Source organism: Hoplias malabaricus, chromosome 17 (assembly GCF_029633855.1).
Source record: "Hoplias malabaricus isolate fHopMal1 chromosome 17, fHopMal1.hap1, whole genome shotgun sequence".
NCBI lineage: Eukaryota > Metazoa > Chordata > Actinopteri > Characiformes > Erythrinidae > Hoplias > Hoplias malabaricus.
The window spans coordinates 13,116,177-13,132,866 of record NC_089816.1 but is presented as its reverse complement, the minus strand read 5'-3'; the positions used below and the strand labels follow the sequence as shown (position 1 = coordinate 13,132,866).

The following is a 16,690-nucleotide window of genomic DNA, read 5'->3' as shown; positions in this document are numbered from 1 at the left end:
TCATTTTGTCGCCACAGAGGAGAAACAGTGATTAGACTCACTTGGAGTATTCGGAGGTAACAATGGGTACATCCTCTAATGACCAGATCTTCAGTTTAACTTTGTTAAAGTCAACACAACTAAAAGCAATTAATAAGAATAATATGATAGTGTTTTAAATGTCCAATTATCTCATATGCTCTATGTGTCTTTGTAAATAACATTTTGAATGAGTGAAATGGGGTAGGTTCACACATTGCGGTCAGTATGACACATTTTGTGTTTTGTCTACTGTACATGAACCTAATGTCAGCGCACCCAGTGCCAAGGACCTGATAGAGGAGTATAAAACCCATTAGCACTGGAATAATGGAACCACACTCTTTGAAAAGATAGAGCCTAGCAGTTCCTGTTTCACAGCCCGATGTTGGGATATGCCTCTTGCTGGTTCTAGTTTCTGGACATTTGCCGCTGCTCCAGATTGATCCATTTTATTTGCACTTTATTTCAGTATATAACGTTCTATGGGGATTTTAAAATATGTGAATCAATCATTTTTAAGGGGTGTCTACACACGTGGGGATATGTATTTTCAAATGGATTTTGCTGTGAAGGACTTGTGCCCCCTCCAGGGTGTGTTCCTACCTTGTGCCCAGTGATTCCAGTTAGGCTCCAGACCCACCACGACCCTCAACTGGATAAGTGCTTAGAGACAATGAATGAATGAAATGTGTTGTGGAAGTGTTCTCTCCACTCCTTCATGTCATTGTCTATCTCAGTCATTAAGGGAATTTTGGAAGATCTTCCTCCAGCTCTGTATGTCAGATGACATAGTTTTGGATGGCAGTGTGTACCAGAAATGTATAACATCGACACCAAATCCTTATGCACAATCAAATTGTGGAGAATTATTTTCAATTTTGGGGGACACATGTTGGTCTAGAATTAATGGATAAGGAGATGGTAAGTTTTACAACATGAATGGAAGTATACAATAGCCTCACACGGAATGTGTTTGGCACTGTCTAGCTCTGCATATCAAGGGACAATGCGTTATAAGCCGACTGATAATTTTATAGTGACAGATATTTGGGTGCTTAATTTTATATGAATAGCTTTAGGGGAAAAAAACTATCACAAGTGAAGAATATATGGTAGCTGACCAACCATTGCATTTTGGGGTCCTCACAGGGCTTTGTACTTTATCTCTGAGGCTTAAGTGGGGTAATCTGCTAACTGCTGTACACAGGTTTTCATTACTTGTTAGCAATTAGCATCAGAGCACCAGTAAGCCTTTACTGCAATCAGGTGATATCTAGAAAATGGATAGGAATATGTTGTATAGCTAAACGCTGTAGTGGCCTTTTTGAAAACTTAAGCTTGTAATGTTCTTTTTGTATCGATAGCACTTAACTTCCATAGAAAATATTTGACAAACAGAGTGGCGTGTGCTGGAGCCGCTGCATAAAAGGCTAACGTAATCATGATCATTGGCTAGCAGGTTATGAAGCCCCCTAGCATTAGGTTGTGTATCAGTGGAGCTATGTTGTCTGTAATGTAGCTTCATCTAGTAACAGGTACATACTGTGTTCTTACTCAGTAAGTAACAGGCTGTAATTTAAAATATTACCAAAATGTCTCATAATTTCCAGAAGTGCAGAAGCTCTTGGTGTATCAAAGGTAAAATTTTAATGTTGTCTTAATGAATGTAAAATAATTTGATTCCATGTTATATAATCTATAAAATCTACAGCTATAGAGTAAGCTTAATTTTTGTTATTAAATATTATTGTTTCATCTTTTACATTCAAGTAACAGGGAGAAGAGCATCTGTGGCCTTCCAGTTGGAGTACACACAGACTTTAAAACAGCAGTGAAAGCCCCTCACCCCTGGCCTGTGTACCCCAGGGGTTCATGGGGTGGCTGGAGCTGACATGCTAACTTTGATTCACTAAAATATCAAGGTTCCTCCAACTGGAGCGGCATATACCTTCCACTGCACTCGTCAGCTTCTGTTTGCATCTCCTCTCTGACATCTGGACCCTCCACCCCACGTCAAACCCACCCACTCCAAGCCTTAGGGCAGCTACATGCCACACACAATCTCACTCAGTGCACATCTGGACCTCAGGGTGGACACATTAGTCTTCTCTCACAAAGAACCAGGCTTTGTTCTCTGCAGAAGTGTAAATTTTGTGATCATTTGCCACACACTGCTATAAATTGAAGATATAATCCTATATATATATTTGCATATGTTGTTGCCCAATGAAGTATATGATGAGTTACCATGGATACAAATAATTTAAAGAAAGAAAAAGGTAAAAAGGGGATAACGGTGTATGCAGAGCAAGAGGGACTACGGTCTGAAATTGTAGAACTACAGAATATATTGTATATTGAATATATTGAAAATATATCTATTTTATAGTGATGTGTGAAGCTTGTGGAGGTCCATGGTGTGATAGCGAAGGGAGGGACGGCACTTGACATTTGAATAAACTGAGTGACAGTGATGTGCTGTGGGTGTGTTTCACATTAGAGGAAACGGCATGGTTTTCTTACCCCCAAGTAACGAATCCTTAATGCAGGCAAATATTTCATTGAAGGCCTGAGCTAATTAAGTTTTGATGAGTAATGCAGAAGACTTTTAGGCTTGATTTCAGCCAGAAGCCACTTTCTGGTTGAATGCACTTGTGTGAATCTGCATGTTTTAACACTACTTGAGATTGTAATACCATAGCCTGGTAATAATAACAATTCTAATAATAAAAGCAATAAATAAAATTATGGTTTCTTTTTTTTTACTTTTTATTTGCAGATTAATATTTCTTCACGCTTTCCACACAATTTCAAACTTAAATGTGATATTTTATGATTGTTTCATTTTCAGTTTTTCTTATTTTGTGGCTATTTCCTCTTGATCAATGCACCTCCTCAGACTTCTCAAGTGAAAAGATGAACAGAAACTTCTGTAGATATATCAGACATGTTTCACGTTATTGATCTATTGTCTACTACAACTGCTCCTGGTCTTGTGTAAAGCAGCTTTTTTTTAACAGCTGAATTTACCTGATTGTGTGGGGGTCGTTTTGTAGCTTTTCATGATCTAGATACTTAAAGCCACCTGTTTTTTCAGCCTGACGTTAAATATAAATAGGTCCTGAGTGAAAAGGAGAGACGGAGACAACATCAATGATAATGTAGTCTGCAAAATACCTTTGAATAAAAGGAGCGATATCATCTGAAAGAATAATAAAAGAGCGGTGAGGGAGATGAATGCTCAGAACTAACATGAATACGAAGTAGAACAAATAACTGATGGGACAGAGTCTTCAGTGCAGAGGGGTGACTCAGTGCTCTTTCACAGCAAATTCATCATCAACAATATCCCCCTTCCCAAAAGAGGACACACACACACACACACATGCATAATTCGTACAAACCAAAATTCATGTTCATATCATTCCCGTTCCTGTCTTGTCAATGCACGAAGTTCAGTGTAAGGCCCAGAGCTCGGCACTGAGACAAAACACAAGAAGTCAACAACCATTAATATCATTTTTATTTTTAACATTTGTATTCAGTGCCTGAATATTAAGACCAACAGAAAGAACACACAAATGAACAGTGTATTCAGTAGAGATTTCATAGTCTCTACAAGACACTGAATGTCATTTATGACCAGAATGAAAGACCTCTCTTTATCTCAATCATTAAAAAAACAAACCAGAGCCTCAAGGTCTCATGGCGGTTTCACACACAGCCCTGCATTAATTTAAGACAAAAAAATATAAGAAGAGACAAGACTGGTCAAGGGCGCCACGGTGGCGCAGCAGGTAGTGTCGCAGTCACACAGCTCCAGGGACACACAGCTGACAGCAGGGACTCCAGCAGCACTGCTGTGTCTGATCCACTCATATCAGCACAACACACACTAACACACTTCCGTCACTGAGAATCATACCTGCTCTGTATTGGTCCTCTGAGGGTTCAGACCATTGATGAATAAGGTGAAAGTGTGGAGACAATGTATACCAAACAAAAGATGGACTCCAGTCTGTAATTATAGGACACTGAGTGTAGAAACAAGGGGGTGTTATGTTATGGTTGATTGCTGAGTGTGTGTTCTATGGAGATCATAATAAAGGTGTTAACATAGTTGAACGCCTGTGTTTACAATAGGTGCACCTTCAATTTATTGAATTGACTAATTAAAGCTGGGTATCTAGGAACCTATACTCTTGGGCTGCCTTTGTCCATGTGTTCTGAGGCCCCTTTGCAGTCACAGACCTTCAGTGTCTGGCTGCACTGGCCTGATCAGTAATACATCCCTCTACATTTGACAAAATTACCCTGGATTAACATGGAGCTGGAGTTGTTATGCAAAGAAATGAAGATACTCATATGAGAGACGTCCTTATACTCCTCATTTCAGCAGAGCTCTGAGAATGTGCAGTGCAGCTTTGGTAACTTTGAGTCACTCACACTTACTCATCAGCTTGTCTACACAATAATGGACATTAGTTAGTGAACATTAAACATCAAAAAAGTAGTTTTAGCCAGAGTAAACCATAGCTTCACACAGAAAATACTAATATAAGCAGGGGTTACTGTTTGAGATTGAGTAGTGAGCACCAACACTGCACTCCACACAGCAGATAGTTTTACTGGGTTCAGTGCATTCATTCATTACCTGTAACCGCTTATCCAGTTCAGGGTCGCGGTGGGTCTGGAGCCAACCCGGAATCACTGGGTGCAAGGCGGGAATACACCCTGGAGGGTGAGCCAGTACTTCACAGGGTGACACACACTCACTTTTGAGTCGCCAATCCACCTACCCATGTGTGCTTTTGGACCGTGGGAGGTCCAAACACCAAACTCCTCACAAACAGTCACCCAGAGCAGGACTTGAACCCACAACCTCCAGGTCTCTGTAGCTTTGTTACCTGCTGCACCACCATGCTGCCCTCAATGCAATAATCTTCCATTAATTATAGAGCAGGTCAGAAGACTTTTAAATGCAACAACTAAACCAATCATAACGCCATCCATAACGTGACAATTACCTCCTCTTTACACTGTCCATTTTATCAGATCCACTGACCATACAGGTGCACTTTGTAATTCTACAATGTTTCTCTACATATTTTGTTAGCCCCATGTCATAATTTGGATGGTGGATGGTGAAACAAGGAGGTCATAATATTGTTATGGCTGATCAGGTTATATGTACTTTTATGCATTCATTTCTAAAACATGTATTTCATTTTCATCCTCAGGTATAATCAGAGACAGTACAAAACACATATCAGTGTAACTAGCTTGGGATTATTTTACTGCTTTGTGAGTGTTTAAATGAATGCTGAGAGCTTTCCTCTCTCTCGTGTGCAGAGAGCACACAGCTCCTACAGATTACCTTCAAATCTTTCAGCAGATGCCAAGTGCAAACAAGCCCGGCCTCCTGTCTTTAAGTGTGAACCACTGGCCAATCCAGGTGCAGGGGGCGGGGCTCGTCGTATTACGGGTGAAGAAAAAAAAGTTGCACACACGAGATACAGCTTCATATAAAGAGGAATACAAACATCAGTGTTCAGCATATTCCCCTGAGCCTCAGCTCAACAACAGCAGAGCGCTCAGAGAAGGATACAGGGGGATAATGACTCTGTGTGAATTCAGTTAGAATACTTCAATTTAAAAAAAAAAACTGTGGAAACAACTTTGGTTATTTAATAGTTTTATTGAACTAACAGAGTGTGAAAAGAAGAAGACGAAGGACATGGCTTTCATGGTGAAGCACATGATCGGGGGTCAGCTGAAGGACCTGACTGGGGGTCTTGGTGAGGAGAAACCTGAAGGTGAAAAATCTGAAGCCGCAGCGAAGGGGATGACACAAGAGGAGTTTGAACAGTACCAACAACAACTGGCTGAAGAGAAGTAAGTTTAGTACTTAAAGAACTAAAACAACTAGCAGCTATAATGTAAAAATACATTAATAAAATATTCATGTTAAAGTTATAAATAGCTGTGAGGTCCAGGTTAAAGGAAGCAAACAAGATAAATGAACAAAAACTGAAACATAATTCAGAACCCCATAAGTTTGGATACATATTGATTTCCTATAAACCAAATAACCGAGGATTATGATGAAAGGACTTATGAACACTGTCCAATCCGATCTCCATTTTTAGCTTACTACATCATTTGAACACAGCAGCTGTCCTTCCCATTGTGTAAAAGTATGATGAATGAACTAATAGAAGTGCTCTAAAATTATTTGGAATACATTTTAAATTGACCTCCATGGAAAGTTTTAAGCTAATTAATTTTTCCTTCTTCTGTAAAATTGCTTTTTTTAGATTCGTATTTTTCATTGGACAGCAATAAGATAATATCTTTGAGGCAAAGCACTAAATAGCACCCCATTGTGGTGCAGTTCCTAAACATGAGTGAGTATATATATAGTATATAGTGAGTGAGTGAGTGAGTGAGTAAATAAATTACAAGCCAGTTCCATGAAAATTATACTTAAATAATTATAGCTGCCAAACAGATTTTTTTTTCTGTATGATTAATTCATGTTAACGTGTGATTTTCAGCAACAGAATAACGTTTTTTTATTCAATATTTCTTTCAAATGATAACAGGTAAATATTCCAGCCAAGAATTCCCAGAATTCCCTTTGACCTTGTGACCCTGTGTGGTTGCTAATTGCTTCCATTGCTGAGAGTTGCTTTTGGAGGGTGCACAGTTAACAGTACATTTACTGTATGGTAAAACATCCTTATATTTAGAACAGTATTTCCAACCATTTTTTATGTTTTATGTGTGTGATGTTGAAGGTAAAAAATAATGTTCAGTGTGTTCCAGTGCCTTTCTTGTTCCTCTCAGCCATGAATGGATTAAAAATACAATATAGAGCACTTATTTTAGAAAATACAGTAAAACAGTCATGGGCATCAGGCAGCCTATCCTGAAATACTCTAAGAAACTCTTCAGATGTATGGTTAATATTCAGGCTTAGTAAGGTTCTGATGTGCTGAAGGATGTATTTAATGTAAAAACACTTTTTTTAAAAGCACAATTTAAACGTGGAGAAATTGGATGGAATGCCTGTTTAATAAGTTGATTATTCAGATCAGGTGTAGGACAGCAGGTAAACACAGAAATATGGAAGAGAGGATTAATCAGAATCACGATCTGGAACTGCTGATAAAATTAGAAAAAAGAGAAAATCTTCTTTACTGAGTTTCAGAGGCTGGTATATATTTTCCGCTACCCAGCAATATAAAAATAGCATCAGCACCCCTTTCTCACATGTAACAAGAGGAGAGGTCCGGAATACAGGTTTTTATTTACAGTCCACTGTACCTTGGATCAATACTGTGTCACAGTGCCCTCTAGGTCCATGTTTGCCTGCTCCTGAATTTACATCACTGACTTCTCCCTAGAAAAGCACAACAGTGCTTTCTCTCCTTCATCTGGATTCTTTGGAATCATAGTACAATTTTCTGTGTTGCATTTGATAGAATTTGTGCAGAGCCCGTTTGATCACCACATTAAATGACAAATGCAGGAACACATTAGGCTGGAGACACTAAAACATAGACCAGACATGGCTTGTTCTATTGGGATCAGGGATCTATTTTCTTTCCTGCATCTTTTTGACACCAATTGAATTCAAGTCTTTGTTACTGCTACAAAACATCTCTGTGCGGACTTATGGCATTCTGACTTCTGTTGTGTTCACTCAGGATGGAGCGAGATGCCAGCTTTGCTCAGAAGAAAGCTGAGAGGGCCACAATCAGGAGCCACTTCAGGGAAAAGTACAGGCTGCCCAAGGTCATTAACATCACATATCAAATCCCACCCAGTACCACAACAGATCTCTACAAAGCAAAGAATGGTAACCATTGCATTATTTAAAGTGAGGAAAACATGGATTCAAAGTTTTGTTTCTGTTTTTCACAGTTCTTTTATTATATGATATATTCTTGTTGTTTGTTCTACTGGAGTCTACTGGCTAAAACACTCCTTAGTAAATTAAAGTGAATGGGCAGAGTTTAACTGTTGTAGGCTGATTAGATAACTAGAAGTAAATGTGAAGGACAGCTGCTGTGTTCAAATTGTGTAGTAAACTAAAACTCCACAAATACAGAGGCACGTTTTTCATTGGACAGTGACCATATATAGAAATAAAACCAATATATTTACATTTATGTACCATGTGAGTGAGTGAATGGTACTTTGAGAAACTTGGTGTTTACATACATAATGAGGAGAAAACTCGGTTACAAAATGCAAAATAATGAACAAAATGTTTTTAAATATATATAGAACTGAACTAGGAACATATATAAAGCTGATAGACACCTAATTTTGGTAACTACACAGTTTGATTACAAATATTTTGTGCAAGGTCATCTGTATGTTTCAATCTCTAGTATGTCCACCTGCCTGTATATCTCCCCTCTAGAGTGAACTGGATGAAACCCAGATCCAGGCAGCTGATAAGGATGTGGAGCTGCCCACAGAGCTGGCAAAGATGATCGCAGAGGACAACCAGGAAGAAGAGCAGAAACAGTCTGTCCTCGGTCAGCTGGCTAACATTCAGAACGTGGACGTGGACCAGCTGAAGGACAAAGCACAGGCTACGTTTGAAGACCTCAAACAGTCAGCAGAAAAGTGTGAAGTCATGTGATTCAAGTACATATACTCAAGCCTCAGGGTGATCTAGAATCTGATTCTCATTATAATAGAATCATAAAATAATAGAATAGTAGCATACACACACATACTGAAAAAGCACATTCCTTGCAAAATATTGATTGCCTAGTTTCTTGGACATGGAAAAACCAAGTCTAGAACATGATATTATACCTGCATTCATTCATTATAGTTAAACATGCTCTTTATATCTTTGATGTAAATGGAAGTAAAATGAACATGAAACCGTATCATGAACGGTACTGTATCATTTAAAAATGGTATTGGTTTAGGATTAAGTGTAATCTGGGTCCAGGGATCTGTCCTTATACAGGGCGAGTCAAAAGATTCAGGACACGTTTTATCTGAATACCCCAGCAAGTAATGCGTGAGGGGGGCTCTCTTTAGGCTATGCCTGGAATATGGCCGCCACCTTGAAAGCCATCATATTGGATCAAAGGCATGTTTTTCCAATGGGAACGTGGTCATGTAGCATATCAAAGAAATAAAAGTGTGTCCTGTGACCTTTGACTCATCCTGTATATTTAACCTCAGGGTGAACTGAAATAAACCCGAAATGCTTGCAGAGGATATAAGTATTTATAAGAACAGTACTTAAAATTTCCTCCATGTTTCCTGTTAATGAGCTTGTAATAATCTGTCCTTTACACTGTTGTTTGAAATTTGGTTTTTAAAGACCTGCTCCACTGAATATCAAGTTTATAATTTTAATAATATGCCAGTGTGGTGTATCTGTTAACTTTTTGTACAGTATATATATATAATATAATTTTGATTATGATGATTTTGATGTGGCAAAAATCAGTTTGCTGAAAATAAAGAGCGCGAATAAAAAGGAACCATCTTCAAAACGTCAACGCAAGGGAATGATTTCAGTGTCGGAACACTGCTTCAGATCTGTTTACAAAGTTGGGTACAGCACAGTCGCTTAAAAAATATGTGAATAAATATTATCAAATAATAGAGCACTACGATGGAGACTGAAGCTGATATCTTCTTTCGAAAGCTGCCTAAAGTGGTACGTTAATAAAATTACGTCATTTATGGATTTAATATCTTAACGGTGAGAGCCTGAGGAGGCCATTTTACAAAATTGAGCACAGTTCACAGTGGTTACGAGGTTAACACTGTCACCCAGTGGTTTGATATTATATGCTCCATTTTAGAAAATCTTGCCAAGTTTGTATTTTCAAATTAGTGATAGTGATTTTAGGAACCAAACGGCTGAATGTAAATGCCTCTTCAATTAATATCACAGAAAGTGAGTTCTTGAAATAGATATGAAAACGGTCTCCGAGGTTTTATTTTTTACAACAGATAGGAGCTAAGCATTTGCCCTAAAACATATTTTTTTTATTTCCATAAATGACAGAGAGACAGCATAATAGGGGCTACACACTGGGGCTACATGAGTCCAAGAGTTCCTGGTGGGTTTAATTAGATAAATGTGAGCAGACTGGCATCCATATGTAGGGACAAACTTTATCTAACTAGCCCACAAACAAAACATCCTCTCACCGAGCTGGGCTGCCAAATGGGCTCCACATGGGTATGTTGCCTGGGTTGTAGATCCTGTAATGTCAGTTAGTCCAGCCTCAGAATATTTCCTCAGAATAATGACCACTGCATTTGTATGAAATAAAATAACTTCCTGAAAGTTGCTCGCCAGTAAGCTATTTCAAATCAAACTAGCTGAATCATGTTTTCATCTGCTCCAGCAGGTGCAGGAAAAAGTATTAAAACAGATACAGTTTTGTATCACATTCTATTCTGCCACTGAAATCAACTTGTTCAGAGAAGAGTCCAAATATTGTTTCCCTTCATGCCATGGAAGGGAAATGTGTTGTTATTCTCAGTTCATGTTAATTTTGATAAGATGAATTAGGAACATTTCAGCATCAATTTGATAAAGACATTAATTTTAACCCTGAAAATAAATCTTGGTTCATTAAATGACATGTTTAGCTGAAATGCCTATATGGGGCATTGACTGCTTATTTTGTGCATGATTTGACTCATTTCTCATAATCAATATCATACAGACACGTTGCTAAGATTCAAAACTTAATCTTTATAGGAGGGCATCTTTAATGTACACTTTTCAGCTTTACTGCCCTCTTTTTATATATAGAAACATTGTAGTTTTTCAATCATTGACTCTTACATTGTCTTATATTAGCCACCCTATACTTTTGTTGTTTCTTTAAAAACATTTTATATAAATATATAAGAAATTTAAATGCTATACGGTGGTTATACAAAACATCAACTCAAGATTTAAATTAAAAAAAGGCTGAATAGTTCTTATGTATAATGGAAAATCTATAGCATACTACTAGTAACAGTTAGAATTTTTGGCTATTGGGCAACTTGAACAGCTAACTTACTACTAATGTACACAGAAGCACCCAAAATTACAGGAGAGTAGTAACAGTGAAGATTGTCCTTGGACACTCGGGATAAACAGAGTGGGTGTGCATGTTTTTTGTTTTTGTTTGGAAAAGGCCAGTGGCAAACTTAAGGTAATTATATGTGTCTACAGGAACTTCATGCACATCTAAATGGCTCTGTAAGCTTTGAAACAATGGAGAAACTCATTGCCCGCAAACCACATCTTAACATAGAGCACAGCATGACAGCTATCCGCAGCGGTCAGCGCCGCACTCTGGACGAGTGAGTACATGCAGTCTAACAACACAATTCATAACAATAGTATCCAGTCTCACAATGAACCACACACTCATGGATTTTTGTGATAGCGCTCGTCTAGCAAACCTCATTTAACTAATCCTGGAAACAATAAGTTTTTGAGAAAAAATGGAATATTAAGACTACGAATCTGAGTACTTGAAGGCAAAAGCTATAATTTCAGGATTTCTGCCTAGTTCAATAGATAAGATGTAAAAATGTCACACAGATTTCAATGATGTAAAATTATTCGTTGCAAAGAATCTTAGTCAATTGTCGAGATTTTTTTAAATTGTCATTTTCATTTCAACTCTATACAGTGTGTACAGCCCAAGCTGCTACATAAAATGGCTCACATAGACAAAACTATATGAATTGCATGTTTGCAAATGTGCACAAATGCAAGACAATGTTTACGGTTTTTGTGTGTGTGTGTGTGTGTGGGTGTGTTTGGTTGTGAGGGATAGGAGTGACATTTCCAGAGGATAGGAGTGTGAAAATTGTGTGTGCTCATCCACAATGTTGGTTGTACAAGTCATCTTTCATTTCTGGAGAAGTGTTGATCGTCAGATTAGTTCTAAGCAATAAATGTTTGTAATGCCCCATTAACTCTAATTTCATGAAGAAGTCTTTATGGGGTATAAAATCTGCAGTAAATATAATTTCTTCAGCATTCTAGAAACACAAACAGTGCTGGATGTCCTTTTTTGCAGATGCTTCCAAGTTTTCAAAGTGATCCACCAGCTGATTGACTCAGAAGAGGATATCCTCATGGTAAACAGATGTTCTTTTTAGCTTTCCAAATCAAGCCTTGGTGAAAAACAAAATATTCATAATGGGTCTTGTTTTGTTTCAACAGGTGGCTAAAGATGTTATTCATGAATTTGCTGCAGATGGAGTGAAGTATTTGGAACTGCGCAGCACCCCACGAAATGAACCTAAAACAGGTAGGATATTTAATACAGAATATCTGAATGTAGTGGAGGCGGCACAGTGGTGCAGCAGGTAGTGGCGCAGTCACACAGCTCCAGGGACCTGGAGGTTGTGGGTTCGATTCCTGCTCCAGGTGACTGTCTGTGGGGAGTGTGGTGTGGTCTCCCTGTGTCAGCATGGGTTTCCTCCGGGTGACTGTCTGTGAGGAGTTTAGTGTGTTGTCCGTGTGGGTTTCCTCCGGGTGCTCCGGTTTCCTCCCACAGTCCAAAAACACATGTTGGCAGGTGGATTGGTGACTCAAAAGTGTCCATAGGTGTGATTGAATATGAGAGTGTGTGTGTCGCCCTGTGAAGGACTGGCGCCCCCTCCAGGGTGTATTCCTACCTTGTGCCCAATGATTCTGGGTAGGCTCTAGACCCACCGTGACCCTGAACTTAATGAATGAATGAATGAATGTAGCGGAGGGATATTTGTTATTTTGATACAGTTAACGTCTTTCTTTTCAAGGTCTGTCTAAGAGAATATACATTGAAACAGTCATTGAAGCCATCCGTCAGTGTAAGCACGAAGGTGCAGACATAGATGTCAGGTACGTTGTAAGACATTCCAGACCAGAGGTGCTTTAGTGACCCACCTTGTGTCTGAATTGTAGAAAGTGGTTTATCATTATCACTTTTCAAAATCTGTTGTGTTGAACAGGTTTCTTGTGGCTATAGACCGCAGGAATGGTCCTGAAGTAGCTATGGAAACCACGAAGCTAGCTGAGGACTTCATGTTGTCCAGTGATGGTGTGGTTGTAGGACTGGACCTGAGTGGTGATCCTACGGTCAGTGCAGCTACAGCAGGGCTTGACAGGGAGAGGCTCCACAGTATAGATGTGGATGTAAATTACCTGTAAAACCAATGCAATGAGCACCCAAATTTGATATAATAAATATATGAATGTCCAAGTTTTGATTCCAAACCTAGGTAATGGCCATTTTGCTGTTAGGTTCAAAACAGTTTAAAACCAGGAGTAATACTAGCTAAAAAATCACTAAATGGAGCATCCACTGTTGCTATTCTGGGCTCAGCACTGCAGAAATTGCACTATGTAACTTCTAGAGGAAGGTAGGAACCTACCTCCCCTCCCCATTGATTTCAGTACAGCGGTATAAAGATGAATTACACCGGGGGAGCCCCAAAAGCAAAAAACTAATCTTACCTAGTTTTACTTTCAATCTTTAGCCTAGAATTAGTGCTTAAATATATTGCATCCTCTGTTACATTTGTTACTGTGTGTTTGCGTTCCCTGTGTTTTTCATAATGTTTAATATTGGTCTTATTTTAAAAGGTGGGAAATGGCAAAGATTTGCTGCTCGCTCTCCAGAGGGCTAGAAACTGTGGCCTTAAACTCGCATTGCATATGTCTGAGGTTTGTCTACTTTTTTTTTTTTTGGACTCTATACCACAGTGTGTGTGTGTTTTTATATATATATTTGTATTGTTTCAGATTCCTTCTCAGAAGGAGGAGTCAGAATTGCTTCTAGATTTGCCTCCTGACAGGATCGGTCATGGGACCTTTTTACACCCAGAAGTTGGAGGTTCAGACAGTCTTGTGGACAAAGTTTGCAAACAAAACATTCCTCTAGGTGAGCGATAAAGCTTGGACGTGGGTATAGAATATGTTTTGGGAAGTGGTTAATTTTTCTGGTTGGAGTTAATATGACACTCTGGATGTTTGTAACTACACAAGCACCATCAACACACAATTCCCATATACTTACAAACGTATTTTTTTTTAACATTTCACTCTTCCCTTACAGAGCTCTGTTTGACATCTAATGTAAAGGGTCTGACCGTACCTTCATATGATGAGCATCACTTTCAGTACTGGTACAAACGTAGACATCCTTGTGTGCTTTGTGTAAGCATGTTTTTTCCCTTTTTTCGCTGTAAATCTGGCCTTTCTGCTTCTGACAGATCTCAGATAAACAATTGAACATTAATCTTTCTTTTCCAGACGGATGATAAGGGTGTATTCTGCACAGATCTCTCTCAGGAATACCAACTGGCTGCTTCAACGTTTGGCCTCAGTCAGGAGGATGTGTGGGCTCTTTCTCAGCAAGCCATCCAGTGTAGCTTTGCTCCAGAGCCTGTGAAGCAGCAGCTGAATCAGAGGTGGGCCAAGCTCAGGCCTGAAGTGTTAAGCCTATTCCCCTCATGCACAGTAAACCAGGACTTTTCCAGACTTCACCCAAAGTTACCCGATAGTGCCCCTGTACAAATCGGGGCAATCTCAGAGTGAATACATGTGTGAATAGAGCTGGGAATGTTCTGGAGAGTCATGCTGTAGCTCCTGCTGGTGCTGCACTTCCTTTTCTGTGAGATGTGTCTACTGTATGTCTGTATAGACTCTACACCAACAAAGCTACTACATATACCGATGTCTCATTTTGGGTCAGTTTTTACCCTGCTCCAGTTTTAGACAAGGAAATGGACAGCTCTTTTACTGAAGTACAGATTACCTGATATTTTCATCAGGTTTCAGGTGGAAGGCTCTTTTATTTACCGTGAGTTCATTGAACTACATGTAGGGTGATGTTTTGTTTTAATAAAAATGACAGATGAAGGATATACATATACTATGACATCTCTTTTTTTGATTGTGTAGACTAGAGCAGTCTCTCAACAGGGATGGCTTTTTCATTATTTATTTATAAAATTGGGGTAACCTTTTTGAAATGTTTCATACTTTTTAAAGGGTGCTGTTATCAGTGAAATCTGAGAGAGAGAGCCTTTAATTATACATATAATTATATAATTATAAGTTGAATTTAGTTTTAACATTTTTTACAGCCCTAATGTAAATCCAAACTTTAACACATTTTATAATTAAATGGCATACACAACTGATCTAATCTCTTTAGAATAGAATGAGAGGAATTGGGATGCTCTGAAGCAGCTACACAAGAGCCTAAGGTCACCATGTTAAAGGCCAAGGATCAGATAAAGGGGCATAAGCCTAAAGCCTCCCAGCACCGAACTAACTACCCAGCACATTCATTCATTCATTCATTATCTGTAAGCGCTTATCCAGTTCAGGGTCACGGTGGGTCCAGAGCCTACCTGGAATCATTGGGCGCAAGGCGGGAATACACCCTGGAGGGGGCGCCAGTCCTTCACAGGGCAACACACACACACTCATACACACACACATTCACTCACACACTCACACCTACAGACACTTTTGAGTCATCAATCCACCTACCAACGCGTGTTTTTGGACTGTGGGGGGGAAACCGGAGCACCCGGAGGAAACCCACGCGGACACGGAGAACACACCACACTCCTCACAGACAGTCACCTGGAGCGGGAATTAAACCCACAACCTCCAGGTCCCTGGGGCTGTGTGACTATGACACTACCTGCACCACCATGCTGCCTGCACTCAGCATAAATGATCATAAATGTTCTTATGAATGCAATCAGATCCTCACAGCAATGTTCCAATATCTAGTCTTTAGACTTCCCAATGAAGAAGAAGCTGTTACTGCAGCAAAATGAAACAAACTAAGTATAAATTCCTTTTCTTTTATAATAAATGCTGAGTTAGAAGATGTTTTCCAATGTTTGGGCATCACTAAATGTATCCAGACCCAAACCAAGTGATGGTTCTGTCTGCATCTGTTTATTACAGAAGATTAATGACTGTTGTGGACAGTCCTGGTGATGCACAGTTAATCCTGTAAATAAGGCAGTAGCTTCACTCAGTTGTGCTAATTTAATTGATTACTTTTCATGGCCAAATCACTAGAGAGAGCAAGAGGGACATGAGAGTTAAAGACAGAATGGCTTGCCCCTAAATAAGGGAATTAAATTCAGGAATGCAAACTATTTAAATATAAAATGCAGATGTAATCCAATGTGTCTTGTGTGAAATTTGTTTGTGACATTCATTTAAAGCAGCAGTGTGAACTGCCACTATGTGATGAAGAGAAAATTGTGAGGTTTGAAGCTTTGTTGGGAGGAAAGGACATTGTTTTGAAAATAAAATGTTCATTTAAGGTCCAAATGTGAAGACCTCTGTTATAGACATTGATTTTATTATATTTACATTAAATAACAGTTGAGCAGCCCATCTAGTAAGGGGGAGGGGACAATCCCATTCTGCCCAATTATTTTATTAATAGATCTCTTATTGCACATGCAAGCAACCAGCATTTCACTTCTTCACTTCAATAAAAAATACTGTTCTTAATTTAATTAAAAATTCTCCTCAGTCTTCTTTTGAGATGAGTCTGGTTTCCTCCAGCAGAGGGCAGCAGAACAAAAAAGATTATTCTTGGGAATCCAAATCTATACCAATTGAAGATGTTTCATC

General features: G+C 38.9%; 2 protein-coding genes across 2 annotated transcripts; both read left to right on the top strand.

Annotated features, from left to right (window-relative positions):
- The first annotated feature begins 5,758 nt into the window (after nt 1-5,758).
- cplx3a (complexin 3a) lies at nt 5,759-8,680 on the top strand. The gene is made up of 3 exons (XM_066650068.1): nt 5,759-5,916; nt 7,734-7,821; nt 8,456-8,680. The coding sequence occupies exons 1-3, from the start codon at nt 5,759-5,761 to the stop codon at nt 8,678-8,680; spliced, it is 471 nt and encodes a 156-aa protein (XP_066506165.1).
- Nucleotides 8,681-9,577: 897 nt separating this feature from the next.
- On the top strand, nt 9,578-14,934 carry adal (adenosine deaminase-like). Its single transcript, XM_066649470.1, has 10 exons — nt 9,578-9,724; nt 11,249-11,379; nt 12,108-12,168; nt 12,254-12,341; nt 12,835-12,916; nt 13,027-13,153; nt 13,661-13,741; nt 13,820-13,958; nt 14,133-14,233; nt 14,330-14,934. Exons 1-10 carry the CDS (start codon nt 9,680-9,682, stop codon nt 14,612-14,614), a joined length of 1,140 nt encoding a protein of 379 aa, XP_066505567.1. The 5' UTR covers nt 9,578-9,679; the 3' UTR covers nt 14,615-14,934.
- Nucleotides 14,935-16,690: the final 1,756 nt, after the last annotated feature.